The sequence below is a fragment of the Nematostella vectensis genome, chromosome 7 (assembly GCF_932526225.1).
Source record: "Nematostella vectensis chromosome 7, jaNemVect1.1, whole genome shotgun sequence".
Taxonomy (NCBI): Eukaryota; Metazoa; Cnidaria; class Anthozoa; order Actiniaria; family Edwardsiidae; genus Nematostella; species Nematostella vectensis.
The window spans coordinates 2,879,381-2,897,490 of record NC_064040.1 but is presented as its reverse complement, the minus strand read 5'-3'; the positions used below and the strand labels follow the sequence as shown (position 1 = coordinate 2,897,490).

The 18,110-nt window shown below is 41.2% G+C and overlaps 2 protein-coding genes and 1 non-coding gene across 3 annotated transcripts; all 3 read right to left on the bottom strand.

Annotated features, from left to right (window-relative positions):
• Positions 1–829: 829 nt before the first annotated feature.
• Positions 830–13,382, bottom strand: LOC5507996 (endoribonuclease Dicer). Its single transcript, XM_032376733.2, has 13 exons — positions 12,999–13,382; positions 11,303–12,669; positions 10,911–11,065; positions 10,305–10,446; positions 9,529–9,783; positions 7,428–7,613; positions 6,381–7,336; positions 5,904–6,070; positions 3,696–5,515; positions 3,019–3,196; positions 2,840–2,915; positions 1,814–1,975; positions 830–1,389 (listed from the first exon to the last, which is right to left on the bottom strand). Exons 1-12 carry the CDS (start codon positions 13,186–13,188, stop codon positions 1,822–1,824), a joined length of 5,646 nt encoding a protein of 1,881 aa, XP_032232624.2. The 5' UTR covers positions 13,189–13,382; the 3' UTR covers positions 830–1,389; positions 1,814–1,821.
• A 672-nt stretch (positions 13,383–14,054) lies between these two features.
• LOC5507999 (alpha-ketoglutarate-dependent dioxygenase alkB homolog 6) lies at positions 14,055–17,593 on the bottom strand. The gene is made up of 8 exons (XM_032376749.2): positions 17,509–17,593; positions 17,373–17,441; positions 17,212–17,272; positions 17,093–17,112; positions 16,991–17,017; positions 16,429–16,533; positions 15,777–15,884; positions 14,055–15,062 (listed from the first exon to the last, which is right to left on the bottom strand). The coding sequence occupies exons 1-8, from the start codon at positions 17,557–17,559 to the stop codon at positions 14,766–14,768; spliced, it is 738 nt and encodes a 245-aa protein (XP_032232640.1). The 5' UTR covers positions 17,560–17,593; the 3' UTR covers positions 14,055–14,765.
• A 156-nt stretch (positions 17,594–17,749) lies between these two features.
• Positions 17,750–17,821, bottom strand: Trnag-ccc. Its single transcript has one exon. It is a non-coding gene; the product is annotated as a tRNA-Gly (tRNA).
• Positions 17,822–18,110: the final 289 nt, after the last annotated feature.

The window sequence follows — 18,110 nt, the reverse complement described above, 5'->3', positions numbered from 1 at the left end:
ATTCAATCAGAATTTCCCTAGAGCTACCGTGAATAGGGGAATATTACGAGTGTTATCGGCAAGATAATATTACAGCATGCATCTGATTTTATATAATTACTGTCTAGAACAGCTTTATATATTATTTGGGCCCTCAGCTGAAAAATGTCATTCCTTTTTCGTTTTCCTTCGAAGGTAAATTTTTCGCTTGCCAATTAACAAATATCATACACACCAAAATATTAGACTTAAAAAATATGATGGGATTTACATTAAATAAAATCAGGACGTTTAGTTAAGGGGAGGGAGGACCGCTCGTTTTGAGTTCAAAAATAATATCCAAGAATCGTTTTAGAAACACAAGGAAATCCCATATACAGTATTGGACCCGATCAATCAAATCTTGGTCTATTCCGTCTTATCGGTGACAACTAAAAGGACTTCTACATGGTAATCGCTCAAGCAAAAAGCGTTTTGTACGGCAACAATGACACTTTCAAAAGATTATAAGGTTGCAAACAAGGCTTGTCAGAGGATAATTTACTATCGCCGTGAAAAAGTGTGAAAGAATCGAGTATAAATGTGGAGGAAGTTTAGAAGACGCGACGATAGGGCTACCTGAGAGTCGGATCTGGCAAGTTGTTAGAATCAGAGCTTCTTAGCAAAATGAATACCCAAGTGCTAATCGAATAGACATATTGCTGTTTCTCACGGAAAATGAAAAATTAAAAAAACCTCATCTTTCTAAACCTTAGAACTGGGATATATTTGTCGACAACTGCAGTTTATTTCCAAGCACGGGTGCTATTTTAATTAAGAGTACTTAATCTCGACCAAATGGGGAAACAGGTTCGATAAAGATCTGTTTATTTGGCAACAGAAGGCACTTGGTCTCGCTAACTGCAGGACGTTGCTTGCTTTTTACGATGGTTGAAACGATCTCTTGAAATACAGGACAAAAAATACGAACAAAAACAAATAACTCCAAAATCAATAAAATCTTCATGGAAAATAACATCTCAGTACCAACTCTGACAAATATTTGCTATTTCGCCAGAATGTAAGCTCACCAAAAAAATAAGCTCACTAGAAAATCTTTAAAAGTACAGAATAAAATTTGAGTAAAGAAATAGAAACTACATAGTCCAATTTCTTGCAACAATAACAAAATGCGACATCTGAATATTGAGACCTGGTAATCTCAGTTCGATGGCACATCAAAATCTATGAACTTGCGTATGACAGTTGAACTTGCGTATGACAGTGTCGCAGTTTATTGTCGTAAACATGGCCCGGTAGAACATCTGCTTCAAGTCATGCCAATGGGAAAGAGTTCTTCAAGAAACCGCTAGCACATTTCCATTTTGCGAATGGATGAATCTCAATGATCTGTTGTTTTCGATGTTTGTTCTTTATCATGCAAAACAGCAAAAGTAAATGTAAATTAATTAAGGAAAAAATGAATAAGGAAAAATAAAAATAGATAAGTGAAAAGGTAGGATAGTAAGTAAATAAACCTGATTTTCCTCCATACTTAATCCCCGTCAGGCAAATCGTCTCACTCCTATATTTTACTACCTATTACTATACTATTACTATTTTACCTACTATATTAATTCCTCACCTCACTTCTCTACTCTGTAGTATCTACAATTATTCAAACTCCTGCAATATATTAAAATATTTAAAAAAATCGTTTATTTCCCGCGAGCCACCTAGTGCGTGGAGGTTGAATGGTTTGGTGGACATTGGAAGATTTCTATAAGCAGGTCCAAAGTTTAAATCCTGTTTTAAATCCACAATCAGGTTATTAAACACTTGCAGTTAATTTTACCTCAGTCTTTATTTCTTTTGTTTGCTCTTTATGCGCGCCAGCGCGTGCTGGGCAGCGGTGGATCGCGCGATCTGGGCGTTCCTGCCCGTGCCCATGAACCGCCCGTAACCCTTGACAACCAATTCACAGGCGTGATGGCCGATGACGTTTTGACTCAGACAGCTATAACAACGGAGACAGCAAAAGTTAGCATATACGTCAGTTAGCCCACCCCCCCCACCCCCCTTGTAGGAAAAACCTATACTATCATGTACAGTCATTATACCCAGTCCCTTAAAAGCCGGTCTATTATTATCTCTTTATCGTGCTCCGTATATCCCCTCTGCCCCATAAATACCTCCCAAAGTTGGCCCCTACTTCTAACTCCACAGTACTTTTCATAACCATCTCCCCCTTCTCCTATACGCCCTGCCCATTTACCCATGATCACCTACATACATTGCCCCAGCTAGCACCTCAATACACACCCACCACTTGCCTGCCTACCTCATCTATCTTTCGATCTACGACTCCACCCTCTCTCAGACATACCCTTTTTTGCATCTCTGATAGCTCACTTAAAATTTCTCCATAAAGGTTCCGACAGTACTGTTTGTTTACTACTTAAGGTGATCTAAAATAGACTACCAAATATAGATATGTTATTGAGAGGAACACTTTCTCGGAAATCAGGGATTAAGACAGATCATATCACTCTTTAGGGCTCTGAGAAGTGTTTTGAATCTTATGAATCTTATAATAGGTTTGTATTTAAGCTTGTTGTGTAGATGAAATGATAGTTATGACGCACTTGTGATAGTAGAGACAAAAACAAATCACTGGCCTACTAGTCGGTACTTATTTTTTAGGAAATGTTTTGTTTTCGACGATTGGGAATGTCGCGCGAAATGACGAGAAAAACAGGGCTACTGAGATTCAAGCTCATCTATCTCTCAGTCCTGGCGGGAAAAAGAATTCTTGACCACAGAGAACCCAGCGTGTTAAATCGGATCGAATGCGTAAAAAATCGCCTAAAAAGGCACTCACGTGAATGTGGCGGCGCCTGGCATCATTTCCACGAGCTGCCGAGTGGGTGAGATAGGCAGATGGACCGAGTAGTGCTCTGAAACATACAAAAAAACCTCCCTGTCGAAGACTTTGAACACGATCTTCCGGTAAAAAAAAAAAAAACATTAAATTTTTTTAACTTCACTTAATTAACTTACCGATGATTGGTGTCAGGAGAGGGTAGATAACTGACCATGCTAGTTCCTCATCCCTTCCACAATCCACGTATAGCGCACCCAGGAGCGCCTCGAACAAGTCCCCGAGCACCTTGGGGACCTCTATGGCCTCGCCGCCTCTCCCATCCTCCACTGTGGTGAGCAGAAGCTTGGAATAAACCTGTACGAATCACGGGAACAAATCTGTGGTGTGTCGGTAACAGCACCCTATAATGGCGGGCTTGCATTCATTGGAAGAGAAGTCAGATAGGGGACCTATTAAATTGCCTCTTTTAATCTATACTGTCCCCCCTAACCCCATCATAAGAAAGGAAACGGTCTCCCATTAGAACAAATCCCAATAAGGCCAGTCTGCTGCATTTGTTGGAGAGGAGTGAGATAGGGACACATTATAATTATCCCCTTTGATTCCTACTGCCCCCTTAATAATAAGAAGGAAAACGACTGTACATATGGCGTGGCTACTACTAAACACCAAGTAACACGATTTATCGGTAACGGAAAACACCAAGTACCTTGGTTTATCGGTAACAGAAAACACAAAGTACCACGGTCTATCGGTAACGGAAAACACCTATTACCTTGGTCTATCGGTGAAGTTTACGACGTTACCTGATCTGGTCATATTATCTTTGACGTAATAGTCCATTCATGTTTACCTGATCTGGTCTCGTCTCTTTTTCCTCTATCTCGCTCAGCCTTCGCACAAACCTCCTCACGACCTTGAACAGTGCCATCGACATGGATCGCATGTGCTTGTGAAAGTCGCGCTGGATGGTCAGACACGCCAAGCTGTAGTTGTTGACCACAGCAGAACGCAAGTCAGTTATTGCACCGGGAGAGAGACGTGGGAACCTCTGTAGCACGTGTCGTGTGACGAGGTAATCGAGAAGGGCGTCCCCCAGGAACTCCAACTGTTCGTAGCTGCTGTTGACGGAGCTGTAGGCTCGTGGGTAAGACGTATGAGTTAGCGCCTGAAGCAGAATATCCCTGTCTCGGAAAGTATAACCCAATGAAGCCTCGACGAGGGCAAGTTCGCCAAGTTGGTGTTCCGATAAGACTGCAGTAGTTTGATGTTGCTTGTTGATAGAAAGGTCATGCTCTGAGGTCGAGTATGCATTGTCAAAAAGTTTTTCGTCCACTGCATGCACGGAAAGTTGTTCTTTCATCTGCTTGGAGACTGTTGAGGTCGAGGATGGCTCAACGTTTTCAAACAGCCCTTGCCCTGCAGTCGAACATACAGTGGCTGGGGGTTGATCATTTGCAGTACGTACGCGAAGGAGATCATCCGTCTGCTTTGAGATGAAAGGAGTAGAGAGTGGCTCTTGTACGGCTCGCTTGAAAAGCTGGACATCCATCTTCCCTGAAAAGGAAGGGGTTAGAGGAGGCTTGATATCTGTAACAGATAGCTCTGTAGCCGAGGGTATATGATTGGTAATACATGGTTCCTGATAGATGCTTCGTGCTTTGTCTTCAGACGAGCTCTCAGTGGAAGGGTTGGAGAGTTTACTATCAGGGCAAGACGAGACATCCATGTCAAGCCATCTCATCAGCCTAAGCGCCGCATTCGTCCCACTCGACATCAAACAAGCGCCTATCAACGCCTCGATTGTATCAGCAACAGTTTTATCGGATATAACAGTAAACGTGTGCGGTGGGAGTAACATTGGTTCGACGTTTCCCCGGCATTCATTGCCGCTGATGTCTTGGATCTCGGAATGATCTAAACTGTCTTCATCGTCGATGTTCAGAACGTCATTAACTCCATGTTGAGGACTCACGTCCAGGGTCTCGTGGACGTTACGCATGGAAGAAGAAGAGAACCCTGGAGGCACCCAGCTACCAACGGGCTCAAACGGCTTAGTAAGTATCAAAGGCGCTAAGCCACGGCTGCGACCTAGATAGAACAGCTGCTGATTGCTAACGCGTAGGCCGCGTAAGAAAGACAGCCTCCCTTCATTAACATTGGGGAAATCGCTGTAAAGTAGTTCGGAAATTGCGTACTTGATGAAAGCATCACCGTAGATCTCCAGGCGCTCGTGATCTATGATATCGTTGGCGCTTGTTGTGGTCAGGGCTCGAAGGATAAGAGTGGATGATGGTCCAGGGTCGAACTGCGTTTCACGATCCTTAGATACATTCGCGTCTACATCCCCTGTTAAACAGGTTCCTGCGCTGTTTACTCTCTTGCCATTTAAGCCAACTTCTGGAGTTTCACTCCCTTTATTCGAGTGACTTCTCCGGGTCTCCCATGTGCACGCATCAGTAGAATCGCTAAGGATCATGCTGCCCAAGCGAGTCTCCAGAGGCACACTTGTGTTGACTACTGAGCAAGTTTTAGCGGCAGTATTTGGATCACTGAAAGAGGAACACTGTACAGTGACGTCGCTAGAGGCAGCAGCTGGGTGAATTGGCCCTGCTACCATCTCTTCGATGGACAGTTGAGGTAGATCATGTCCTTCAGGCCAGACGGGCATACCTACAATCACACAACAATAGAATGATAATGCTATGGAATTTCAAGTAAGCACGAAGTAAAAACTCTAACACGAACCGCTGAAGCAAACACTGACGGACGGAAACAGGGTAAGGATCAAGGACAAGCTTTTGGCGGGTTAGATAGACGAATAAAAGCTTAACAGCACAGTACCTATGGCTGCGACTAACTAAAATATTTCATAGCTATGGCACAACATTTCTTGGGGAGGATCCATTTTTTCTAAGGAAGGGATATACATACACATGTAAATGTGGATGTATATTTTAGATCCTATACATTACGACTAACATTTCTCCCCGGAAAGAAAGGGGATGTCAAGCTTGCTTTTCTGTCGAGTTATTCCAAGTTGACTGAATATCTACCTTACCTATCCCCGCCTCGACGGCTAATTTCTGGCGTAGCTCCTCGGCTATAAGCAAAGCATCGACACGATAAAGAATAGACGGCATGTTAGTGATGTCACGCCACAGTGAGCCCGGTATAGGGTGGATAGAACACATCTCTGGGACCAAGGACACACGTGACCTCTGCGACCTGTTGACAATGAGGCCATGAGCCATTTCTTAGCCATAAGCCATTTCTAGAACCTACGGCACAGGACAAACAGTCGTACTAAAATAAACCCTAAAAGTCAAGAACTAAGAGACGTATTTTTTTATTTTAACAGTAGTAAACAATAATCCCTAAAGCAATAATGGGCAATGAGTCAATATAACCCATGTGGCTGTTTTAGTGAAATCACGGTTAATTTGTATGACCAAAAAAGTAGTTAGGTTAATTCAATTATTATCATCATAAAACCAAAAAGGCTTGATGTACTTCGGTGATCAGACCAGCAGTTTACCTTTTGGATTTCTCATCCGGTAGAGCCAGATCTTTGCCCTTGCTTGTTTTATAACGAGGCCGAAGGAAGTTCAGGCGCGAGGACACGTGATCCACATCCAATAGAGGCTGATCACGTGACAGATCCACGCCATAGCGATCCTTGTAGTAGTCTCCGAACGTTGGTGCGACGGACGGAGAGGGGAACGGTGAGGTTGGACTCTCATCATAGCGGATATCAGCCACGTAGTAACGCAATCTCGAAGGAGCGTATGCTGTCGTGACGACACTGTCACGAAACACTTCAAAGTCGCTTGTAATTGGAGGAGGAGGATCACATGGGTCATCAAAACTGGTCACGGAATCTTCTAGAGAGTAAAGGAAACCGAATGCGATTTTCCAAGATGGATTAGTATTGTGGGTATTTTGCTTGGCCAAGATTGGAACATTTTCTTCGTTAACCATCTCAGGCCGAATATCATACTTATTACCATTTGCATTACACGGCGTTCTACGAAGCTCATTGCTTGTGACCGTTGCGCTACCATTCGCCCCGTCTAAAGGGATTTTGTCGCACCTCTCAACTCCTGAAGCATGAACGTCTTGACTCAGTTTTGGAAAGCCGTCAAATCCTTTACGGATATTTTCCTGTGCCTCATCGGGATTCGTTGTTTGACCTCCCCTATCGGGATTCGTTGTCTGGCCTTCTTCATAGGGGTTCTTTGTCTGACCTTCCCTATCGGGGTTCGTAGTCTGATCAGTGTTCCTGAGTAGTACAAGGAAGCATCCATTCTTGTTCTCTTTTGGTTCGAAGTTCAGCGAGGACTCGCCTTTCTCGAGGTTCAGGACGTCAGTGAACACGTATCGGTGGAAGCGCTGTATTAGTGCGAGTTGTTGGGAAGTGAGCATGGTATTGTAGCAATGCTTGAGAGAGACAGTCATCTCACCTGCTCTGTCGTAGATAATAAATGCGGGGAGCTGAAAAACATAAGATGTAGGACAAGGAGGTGTCATTAATAACGTTTTTACAGAGATCATAAAAAAATGATCTCCTTTTCAGTGTGCTCACCTTTGGCAATGATTTGTTGAGAATAATCCCTAAAGATAAAGGCCGCTTCTCAGGGTCCTTTAAACGTGTTCCTTGTGAGCGAACAGCCCTCTCATGCGAGTCTGGCTTAGTTAGTACAAGGTGGACCGCATACACATAGCATGATTGGCCAGGATCAGGAAGGCTGTTGGTGAAGACACAGGGAATCTAAAAGAAAAGGACGGCAGCTTTTAGGGTGCACAAGGAAATGCAGGTTGAAACAATTGCTTGAGCGTGAAGGCATACTCGCTGGGTTGCCAACCAGCACGCATTCCTACTGTATCTTTCCTCCAATAAAAAAACTCTGCCGCCGTCCCTGAAGACATATAACATTTTTTGCATGATTTGCAAGGCTACCAAATACATTTTGTCATGCTTCATTACAAATGCAGCAGTATATTGTAAACAAATGCAAAAGAATGCCTCAATCATGTTTAATGTATCTAGCGAATAGTGGTTACAGGACCTCCATTTTAACGTCCAATCCGAGAAGACAAGTGAATCACAGTCCCCAATGTAGAGAGCCAGGTTTTTACACCTCAGTAAATCAAAACCTGGTTTTGCACCTTGGTCCTCTTTCTTAGAGACCTGGAGCTATCGCGCCACTCTATTTATATTGTAGTATGGCTATGTGCACGATGTTGATACTCAACGGCGGAGTAGTGACCCTACTCGAATAAGTTAACGTATATTTTGCCGAATGTTGCTCTTCACTATGAAATAATTAGCTCCAAGGATGTTATAATGTTTAATGTTTACAAGGAAAAAGATTTGAGCTTAAACATATTCAAAGCAAGAGTAAGAAATCGCATTTTGTCGGCCTAATTGTGATAATGACGCGAAAATGGCGTAACATTTGCAAAGTGTCGAAACAAACCAGCGCGATATTTTTTTTTCTCGCTCCGCTTCATAGAGAATCTTACATGTTTCTAAAATCAACATTAGTTGCTCTTTCCATTGCTGTGTTACCCATTGATGTAGGATGATCGATAAGGGAGCAATTAAACGATAAATGCGTAACGACCACATGTCCCCCCCGCGAGAGCACTCAAAGTTTGGATATCAATATCCTCTATATTAAAACTTGTAAACGTCAAGACTTACCAACTCAAGGATTCAACATGAGATTATATATCCAAATCCGCTTAAATTTCGTTCTTAAAGCAACAATTTGTGTATATAATATGCAACATTTTCGGGAGAGAATGCTTTGTCCCCCTTATTCTGAGATCTCATAAACAGCATGGCTATGACACCGTATTTTACCCGGTCGAACTCAGTTTCGAATGATGTAAGCGCACAAAGAAACACTCATTAAGCCCTATTCTACACGCATCCGTGTTCAAGCGCATAAGAGGCCGGGGAAAGTTGAACGCTTCGATAATATTTATACCCGGTCGAATAATCTAAGCGCTTGTGCACATAACACACAAACACTGACAATCCTCTTCATAGTTTATTCCTTATTCGGATAAGTAGTTAAAACGAAATCAGGCGTTATGAAATACCATTTCCTTATTCGAGAAATGTTTAGAAAACACAAACGACCCTCTTTTTAGTCTATTCCTTATTCGGATAAGTAGTTAAAACGAAATCAGGCGTTATGAAATACCATCTCCTTATTCGAGAAATGTTTAGAAAATACTAAAGAACCCTCTCTTTAGTCTATTCCTTATTCGGATAAGTCGTAAAACGAGATCGGGCGTTATGAAATTCCATTTCCTTATTCGAGAAATGTTTAGAAAACAAAAACGACCCTCTTTTTAGTCTATTCCTTATTCTGATATGTAGTTAAAGCGAAATCGGGAGTTATGAAATTTCATTTCCTTTATTGAGAAATGATGAGCAAACACTGACAATCCTCTTCATAGTCTATTCCTTATTCGGATAAGTCGTAAAACGAAATCGGACGTTGGGAGATTCCATTTCCTTATTCGCGAAAACTAACTTGAATAAGGAACAGTTCCCTATTCGTGTCACTGCACTTCAAACCCGGCCCATAGTGCGCTTCAATACGCATGTTACACGGTTGGGTACCAACATCGTGCACGTAGCCGTATGTCCCACTTGGCCTGCATTATACCTTACACTTGTAAGCACGTCTTCGCCTGAGCGATCCCGCCCGGCCTATACTCCCATCCGCGATCTCGTCAGGACATGTCTCGTCTTTTCTCTTGAACACATGCTCTCGCCGCCTTGCGCATGGCTGTAAACTGGAGTCTAGCTCCCCTGCAGTATGAAGCGCTTTGACCGCCTCTAGGGCTGCCAATTGCTCACATCTCAGCTTAGCTACTGCTGGTTCATGTTTAGGATTGTGTTTGGAAACTGTTAGGTGGGCCTGTTGACGAGACAAACCTTGATCAGACAACGCATTATTATTTACATCAGACGTTAGACACATAACAGTCACTGTTGACTGATTGACTCACTGCTTGATTGACCTGAGTTATTGAATAACTGATTGATTGACTTTGACTGATACTGTAGATTGATTTCACTAAATGACTGACCTGCTGTCTGCTGGCCAGTGGCAGGAGAACAAATAAAAGGAAACTGAGTAATACTGTGAGCTTCATAAGGACAAGATACCTGTAGATGATGATCCACTGGGTAGACAACCCCCTCTCCTCCCCCCCCCTCCCCCACCACAAACACACACACCTGGCTATGGGCTTGGTGTGGCTGCTTTAATGGCTAGATGTCTGACGGAATAACTGACTAACTGGTTGCCTTACTACCTGGCTGACACTGTTTTTGACTGACTGATTTGCTAACCTAATAGATGCCAAACTTTGTTTGTGGTTATAATGTATGTAAAGTAAGGTTACAAAATAATCACATTTCTGATGATGTCCTCACCTTGAATGGCTGGCTAAGTGGAGAATTTCTTGGCAAAAACAATGTAGAAGTCACTTTGATCTGCTCTCCCTGCTCAAACACACTGCTGCAGCAATGTGGGATAGCTTTACTCAACCCATCAGTGTGGAACTGACTACAAAAACTGAAACAACAATGCCAGTAAGGATTTGGAGAAGAGCTCCCAATGCTCGAGATTCCACAGTAACAGTACCAGTAATTTTAAAGGCTACAGAGAATTGTATTTCCTATTGAAAAATATAACAAAAATGATTGTTTGAAAAAGGGGTTAAAAAGACTTAAGAGGTACAGTATATGAAACAAGGTAGAGTCTTTTACAGGGTGAAGGGATTGAGTCTGCTTACTTAAATTGTGATGGGTAGAGAGGGTAGTAAAAACTAGAGCCTGCTTACTAAAATTCTCAAGGAAGAAACCATCAATACGAGCCAGCAGGGGGTTTGTGATACCAGGGTGCTCATATTCTTGATAAGGTACTTGCTCAAAAATGATAAACAACTGAATTAGGGATCAAAATCGGTCAACGTATCAAATTTTGGGCAGTAACAAGAAGGTCCCAAAGATTTAAAAAATAATTTTACTACTGGATACCTATTGATGAGACTGATGGATGTATCTGCCGTTACACAGGGCCCATCTGGGCCAAATGGTGTATATACTGAGTCCTCTTTCAGATCAGATGTGCAATGATGCACCGGCTGTGGTGAGCTTCTGACATAGAATATTTCTTCCAATGTCTGAAATTCCTGTAAAAAAATATTTCCTATAATGATGCTTTTTTAGGCAAAACTGTGAACATAATACCAAAAGATGGTATGGCCAACAGAAGCTTGGCTGAGTAACAGTTGACAAACCAAATTACATGTGACATTTTCTCCTAAAAAAAGGTATATATCATTTTAGATGGCCTGATGGTTTGGTGCTGCTCTCATAAGATATTATGCACAGTCACAATACATAAAAACAAATAAACTTTTACTTACCACAAAGGTATTTTCCTCGTGACATTGCACGCTCTTGGTTTTTATAAACATCACATGTGCATTTTGCTCTCTGGCAATGTTCTTGACAACAACATATGATATATAATCATTAGGGACACCGAACCTGACAACCAGCCGGCACTGAGATAGGCGCAGTAGATGCTCTACCTCACGGCATACAATAAGGACATTAATGGACCCATTCAAGATGCCCTGCATGGTCATGTCACCTACTAGGGGGTCTGGCTCCTTGTCATCTAAAGACATGTGAGTGTTAATCATCTGATTGATCTTGTCATTTGACAAAATTCTGGTTTTGAGGTATGGATGAGTAAAATCAGAGATGTAACTGATAAGGCTGTTTATGGCATGAGCTTGCAGTTCAGACTTTGCAAGAATCACAGCAACAGGTCTTTGCATTGGCCTTGTTGTGTGATTGGCAATTTCAATTTTACTAATGTCATCATTTTGACATTTAAAATGAACTCTTTCAAAATTTTTATTTCTTAATTCAACTTGTTCTGTAGGGGATGTAGAATTCTCTTTATCCAACAAAGTTAAAAATTGAAAAATTCTTCTTGTCACATCTGTCAATAGAATATCTGCAGAACCATCAAACTCTTTCTTCACAGTATTAACCACTTCGTCTAGTTTAGCTGCACATATTTGTAGGGTGGTTGCTAAGTCTTCTTGTTTGGCCTTTATTGCTTTCTTCCCTTCTTTGTTAAATTCTCTACTAGTGAATGACAAAGCCTTGAGTGAACTAAAGGTACCAAGATCTATTAATATATCTTCACATTCCGCTAACATGGATGACAGGCGATTAAAAACATCTACACTTTCACCATTGTTAGCAAAGGACAGTGTATCCCTTGCCTCGTGCAAACACTCTAACACGTTCTTGTTAATTATGTCATTTGTCATTGACGAGGCTACAACCAATGTCTCTTCAGGTCTTTCTCCATACTTGTTTACAGCAAGTAAATCACTAGAAACAATAGCTTGGACACCAAATGTTACCTCCATTGTAGTTAAAAGTTGATATACATCTGAAATGCATGTTCTCCTCCTACCCACAATACCTGATGTTAAACCCATGATAATGCACTTTGGCTGTTGTCTGGCAATGTTTACTAGGTCCTTCATAACTGAACCTCCTTCTGACACCGCATGACAATTATCCATCACAAGAAGTAATGGGGAGGGCTGTCGATGGCTCAATATTTTGAGGATATCCAAGTGGGATCCAATGAAAATGTCAACATCAAAAGTTCTTGGAGATATCCATTGTTGCGTGTTATTGCAAAATTGGAGAGTATAGGGGGTCAATGACTGTAGTGCTTGAGTCAACCCTGTTATAAAGATACCTGAAAAGAAAAAAAGAATCAAGCTGTATGTGAGAATTGCATCTTGTTTGATGCCCCTCTACTTGGAGATAACAGTAACAGTATATGCAAGTTTTAAAGAATATTTAGATGCTAGCTTTTCAAGAACTGTAATAACTCACAAAAACAATACACAATATGCTTCTTCTTGTGAAGTGTGTAAATACAGGCAATAAACCTAAAGGCGCCAGATCTTTCATGCAATGCAGTCTTTTGAAAAAAACGGCACGTTTGGTTCATATATCTGGCTAAATTATTTGTTATTGACTTATGTTGATCGGTATTGATTCTTAGAGTAAGCTTAGCATTACCTTGAGTATCGTTAGAAGTGACGAAAACCTTGTAGCCACTGTCTCCATGAAGCCTTTCTTCGATAACTTTAAAAGCCACGAATACTTTGCTGGTTTGCTCTGCTGTACAAACCACACTCACATCTCTCTGCAGAGATCTATCAACAAGACCGACACCGAAACTTGGGCACCGAAATGACATGTTCACCATTTGCTACTATCTCAGCTAGAATTCATGCACGAAATTAATAAAAAGCGGGATCTACTTTCCCTTAAAGTATTCACCACGTTTATAGTATGTCGATGGCGCTGTAAGAGCTGTTTTTAGAGCGATAAAATCCAAAATTTGCCGGTTGTTTTCAAGCAAGCCGCCATTTTGAATATCTGGACCAAGTCTCTGCCGTCCAATGCATAACACAGGAATCCTCCTAAACAACAAACAGCAAAACTTTTGGTAGTTTTCTACGCACGGACAGGAGACTAAACTTTTGGGCGTGAAAGGTCGTTTTTGCATTTGACAATGTGTTTTAGAATGGATAATATGCGCAAATTTTCTATTGCCATATATTTTACAGTCCCTGACTTGTTATAAAGATTATATAAAAGTGAAAAAGGCGTGCTGTTTTCTTTATGCCTAGTGCTTTTGCCTAGTGCACACTAGCGACATATCGACATGGGCGTAGGCACTCTTATCTTCGACATAACGACATGGACATAACGACATAAGAGAAAAAACATGTTTTTTTTTCTTTTATGTCATTCTTTCCATGTCGTTATGTCGGGCTAAACATAGTGCGCGCGCCCATGTCGTTATGTCGGGCTAAACATAGTGCGCGCGCCCATGTCGTTATGTCGGGCTAAACATAGTGCGCGCGCCCATGTCGTTATGTCGCTAGTGTGCACTAGTGCGGTTTTTCGAAGTACTGTAGATTGAGGCGCGCTAATGCGGCCATGACATGAAAAAATCATCGAGAATTCAAAAATCCATCACGGGAAAATAGAATTTTTGTCTGCCAGCAAGTACCTCACTGAGAACACCACCAACTCGGAAATCCAGTATACTACTAGCACCAGCGATAAAATATATATATGTTTTATTAGGTTCTCTATTGGGCTATTTGTAAAGGGTTCTGTTATCACCGTAGCAGCAGGCACCCTGACCAGGCTTACCACTTTGTACAGAATGTATGTGCCTATGGGTGAAAGCCAAGGGGGGGGGGGGGGGGGGGTTCCGATTTTGCTATCTCTTAGCTTAGGGTTTAAAATTCAACCAACTGCTACTTCTAAGGGGGTGTTTAACGTTTTGTTTACTATTCCGTAATCTCTTAGGGTATAAAAGTGAACCAATTGTTATTCCTAAGGGGGTTTTTAACGTTATTTTCCGATTTTCCTATCTTTTCCTATCTTATAAAGATTTCCACAACCAATTTGCAATCTCTGAGGGGTAAGAATTTCTGTTGAAAAATGCCCAAAACTCCATCCATCAGGGTTAAAATCAATTTTGCCGACGTTCACCCCGTCTGATTTTATTGAAACTACCCCTCCCCCTCCCCCTGTAAAAAGAAAGAAGAAGAAGAAGAAGAAGAAGAAGAAGAAGAAGAAAAAGAAGAAGAAGAAGAAGAAGAGCCCCAATCCAGGTTTTCTCACACACTTAACGTATGAAGTATTTGCTTCCTTCTCTGCTTCCTTTACCCGGAGAGATTATCTGATGTCATAAGACTATCTCATGCTTATTTAGTTTGTTAAGGAGTACTTGTACTTTAGGTTTTTTCTCTAGTCATTCAAAAGTCACCGTCTTAGCTTCACTTTCACGTTCAATATTTTTGGAACATGACGAATCGTAAGGGAGATTCTAGTGGATCTGATGAGGGTAGAGCCTAGCTCCTTAGACAGCTTACACTGCTCACGGTTCACAATGTCTGTGGTAAAAATATCATGGGCCCGACCCTCAATTCCATGTAAGTAACTGGTGTAAAGATCCTCCGTCAGTAAGAGCAAGCTGCGGGGCTCTAAGAGCAAGGACATGAAGTATCTGTCTTGTAATGTGGTAACCTTTGAAGTTTCCTCATGAGACATTCCAGTAGGCTGTGTAGAGAGGAAGTAAATGTGAAAAACATGTGTAAAGGCCCCCCGTACCCAGGGGGGTGCAGGTGGCTGGGAGCACCCCACCACAGCAACCAAAAGTCCAATTTCGGTTGTCAATAGACGTGCTATTTGTAGACAAAACTATAAAGCATAAGCTTGATCACTCTGGTATGTCATCAATCCATTAGTCAGACTTTATTTGTAGCCAAATCCGGCAATAAACGTCTCGTGGAGATACTACAAAGGTATGAAAAAGAACCTTTTTGTTCTTTTGGGGGTTGTCAGATTTATCAGAAAACTCACGCCCTCCCCCCCACTCCCAAGAAAAATTAGGTCCACTTTTTCGGATTTCGCCCCCCCCCCCCCCCCCCAAGAAAAATCCTGGGTACGAGCCTGGTGTAAATGTATGATTTTTATAAACATTGACCCCTAACACCACAACTGAACTTTTCTCAGAACCCCCTCCTCACACAAACACACACACACCATATTCATTGCCTAAGTAAGCTTGAAAACTGCAGAAAAAAATGTCTTTTGTTTGTGTGTTTCAAGATTTATCAGGTTTCTAGTTTCCTTTGCCGGCCTTCAAATTTTAGAGTCATTTAATGCTCCACTGCTATTTCAGACTTTTTTGAATATTTGACTTTGTAACCCTCCCCTAAAGCAAACTGAAACCCAACCTAAGCACTGTACCCTTTAATCTACAGACAGTACCTGTGATTCAGTATTTTTTTTCAATGGGTGATAGAAGTCCAACAATGTGTGCGAGCCAAGACTAATAGTGGAAACCACAGGGAAGAACAAAGGACCATCTTCATGAGGCTGGACAAAAGAAATAAAAAAATAAAGAAAATAAAAAAAGGATTTAGATTTACAACAAGATGGTGAAGACCACATTACTTTTTAGGTAAAAGCTTTTCCCTGACACACATGGTATTTAATAAAAAGGGGGACACATAATATTTATGTTCTATACCAAAGCTGGGGAGAGGTTTCAGACAGTATACTTATCTACTTGTTATATTTAGGACAAAAAATAGGGCTGGACACATATTTGAAAAATTTGAAAAAATAAAAAAATAAAATAAGAAAAAAAAATGCTTCATATTTTCTTGAGACTAAAAGAAAATCACAAGAAAAGCATGAAAAGTATCCCATCTTTGAATCTACAGAACCCCAGTCCAGCTAGTGTGCAAAGGTGTGAAAATAATTCTCTAGCCCATGGACCCCTTTTCTCTTGCCCATGGATCCCTTTCTTTTCCCCTTTAGCACTTTTACGCAGGCTAATTCCAGTCCATTATTTTCTTCTTTCTGATTTAAATTGCCCAAATAAGTAATAAAAAGCTGGTTTTGCACCTAGACTTACCATAATTCCTTGACCTGGCTCATACTCATTTACAAGAACATGATTAGGGGCTTTCCCTTTGAAGACGGGAAGCTTCCCCAAATATGTAGCATGCTTCAACAGCCACTGAAAACAGAACCAGTCTTCCAATCCGCTTTACTCTGACACATTCTACCAACAGATTTTACTTAGGGAGGGAGGTAAGAATAACACAGGCCTTGTCCAGCCTTTGGCTACAGTAGGGGGGGGGGGGGGGGGGGGTAAGGGGGCAGTAGCTCTATGCCCCACAAAGATTTGAGATTTGCAGGGGATAGGTGGACCAACAGCTGTCGTCCCTAACAACATTTATTTTGTTAGGAAAATTTCTGGGCAAATGCAGATGATAAAGCAGTATAGTTCTTTGGGTTTCATCTGGCACTTTGCTTGTGTGGGGGAGTTTGGAAGCTTATGGCTGGTATAGGCACTCTGAATTTAGTAGCCAATTTTAGATCATGTCTGTTTTTAGTTTTTTCCCTACTTTTGCTGTACTTTTGACAGGTAAGAGACGACTGCGTAGAATATTTTAGACTTAAGTATAACTTACTGGTGGGAGTTTGTCCTGTACCATTCCCTGTAATTTAAACAACAATAAAAGGCTTTAAAGAATACTGAAATAAAATGCAAGATAATTAAGACATGCACACACCTTTGGATGTGGTAAACCTCCTACAAGGAAAAATCACAGCCACTGTCAGTTTTTAAGTACAAAAAAACAATAAAAACCCACACACCTGAGCCATATCAAAACAAATATTTTATTATTACCCCAATTTTGCAAGCGTCGACCTGAGAGCTGCGTCCATTTTGGCTTTGGCGCTGAGTAAACCTGAATTGTTTTCATTTTAAAAGACATTTATCAACTTTATTGCAGCACAAGCAACAGTGAGGAGAGACGATTATTTCGAGACAGTCAAATGACCCCAAACCTGTTTTAAAAGATCAGCTTGTTCACTCTCGGTGACGAATTCCGGAATGTAGTACACAGTCGGCGGCGCCTAACAAAAAATCATAGCTATTAGATGAGTTAAGGGTAAACGGATTAGCGTATCTTAGCCAAAGTACCTCTCTAACGATGTATTTTGTGAGATCCAATGGCTTCGACTCCTCAGCCATTTTCTCTCAGACGTTGAAATATGCAAGGCGTTCCTTGTCTAAATCCTGACATCGATAGTTTAGTTTATTATATTTATGAAAAATTGTTTCTGAAGTGTTTATTCGCGTTACATTTATGGCTGGATCCTCGGATATATAACCAAAGCTAAATAAAATGGATAACGGTATAACTGTACGAGAAAAAAAAATATGCGCCAGCCGGGAATCGAACCCGGGTCAACGGCTTGGGAAGCCGCCATGATAACCCCTACACCACTGGCGCATTCGAGAAAAAGAGTGCAACTATTTTATATTTTATCCTGCATAAAGACGATGGTCAATATTTTTTTTCTTTGATTTTTCATCGAAAAGTGTGTTAAAAAGCATAAAAACTATTTGATGTAGATCAAAATGCTTTGAGATTATGAAATGAAATCAAAGATATTGTTCTTTTCCTAATATTCCACAGATACAGTCGCTTCATTTCCGTATAAAATCACTGACATCTTTAATTCTGTAGCACAATTAGACAATTCCTTAAATTAGTATTTTAATGTAAATAACCAATATAA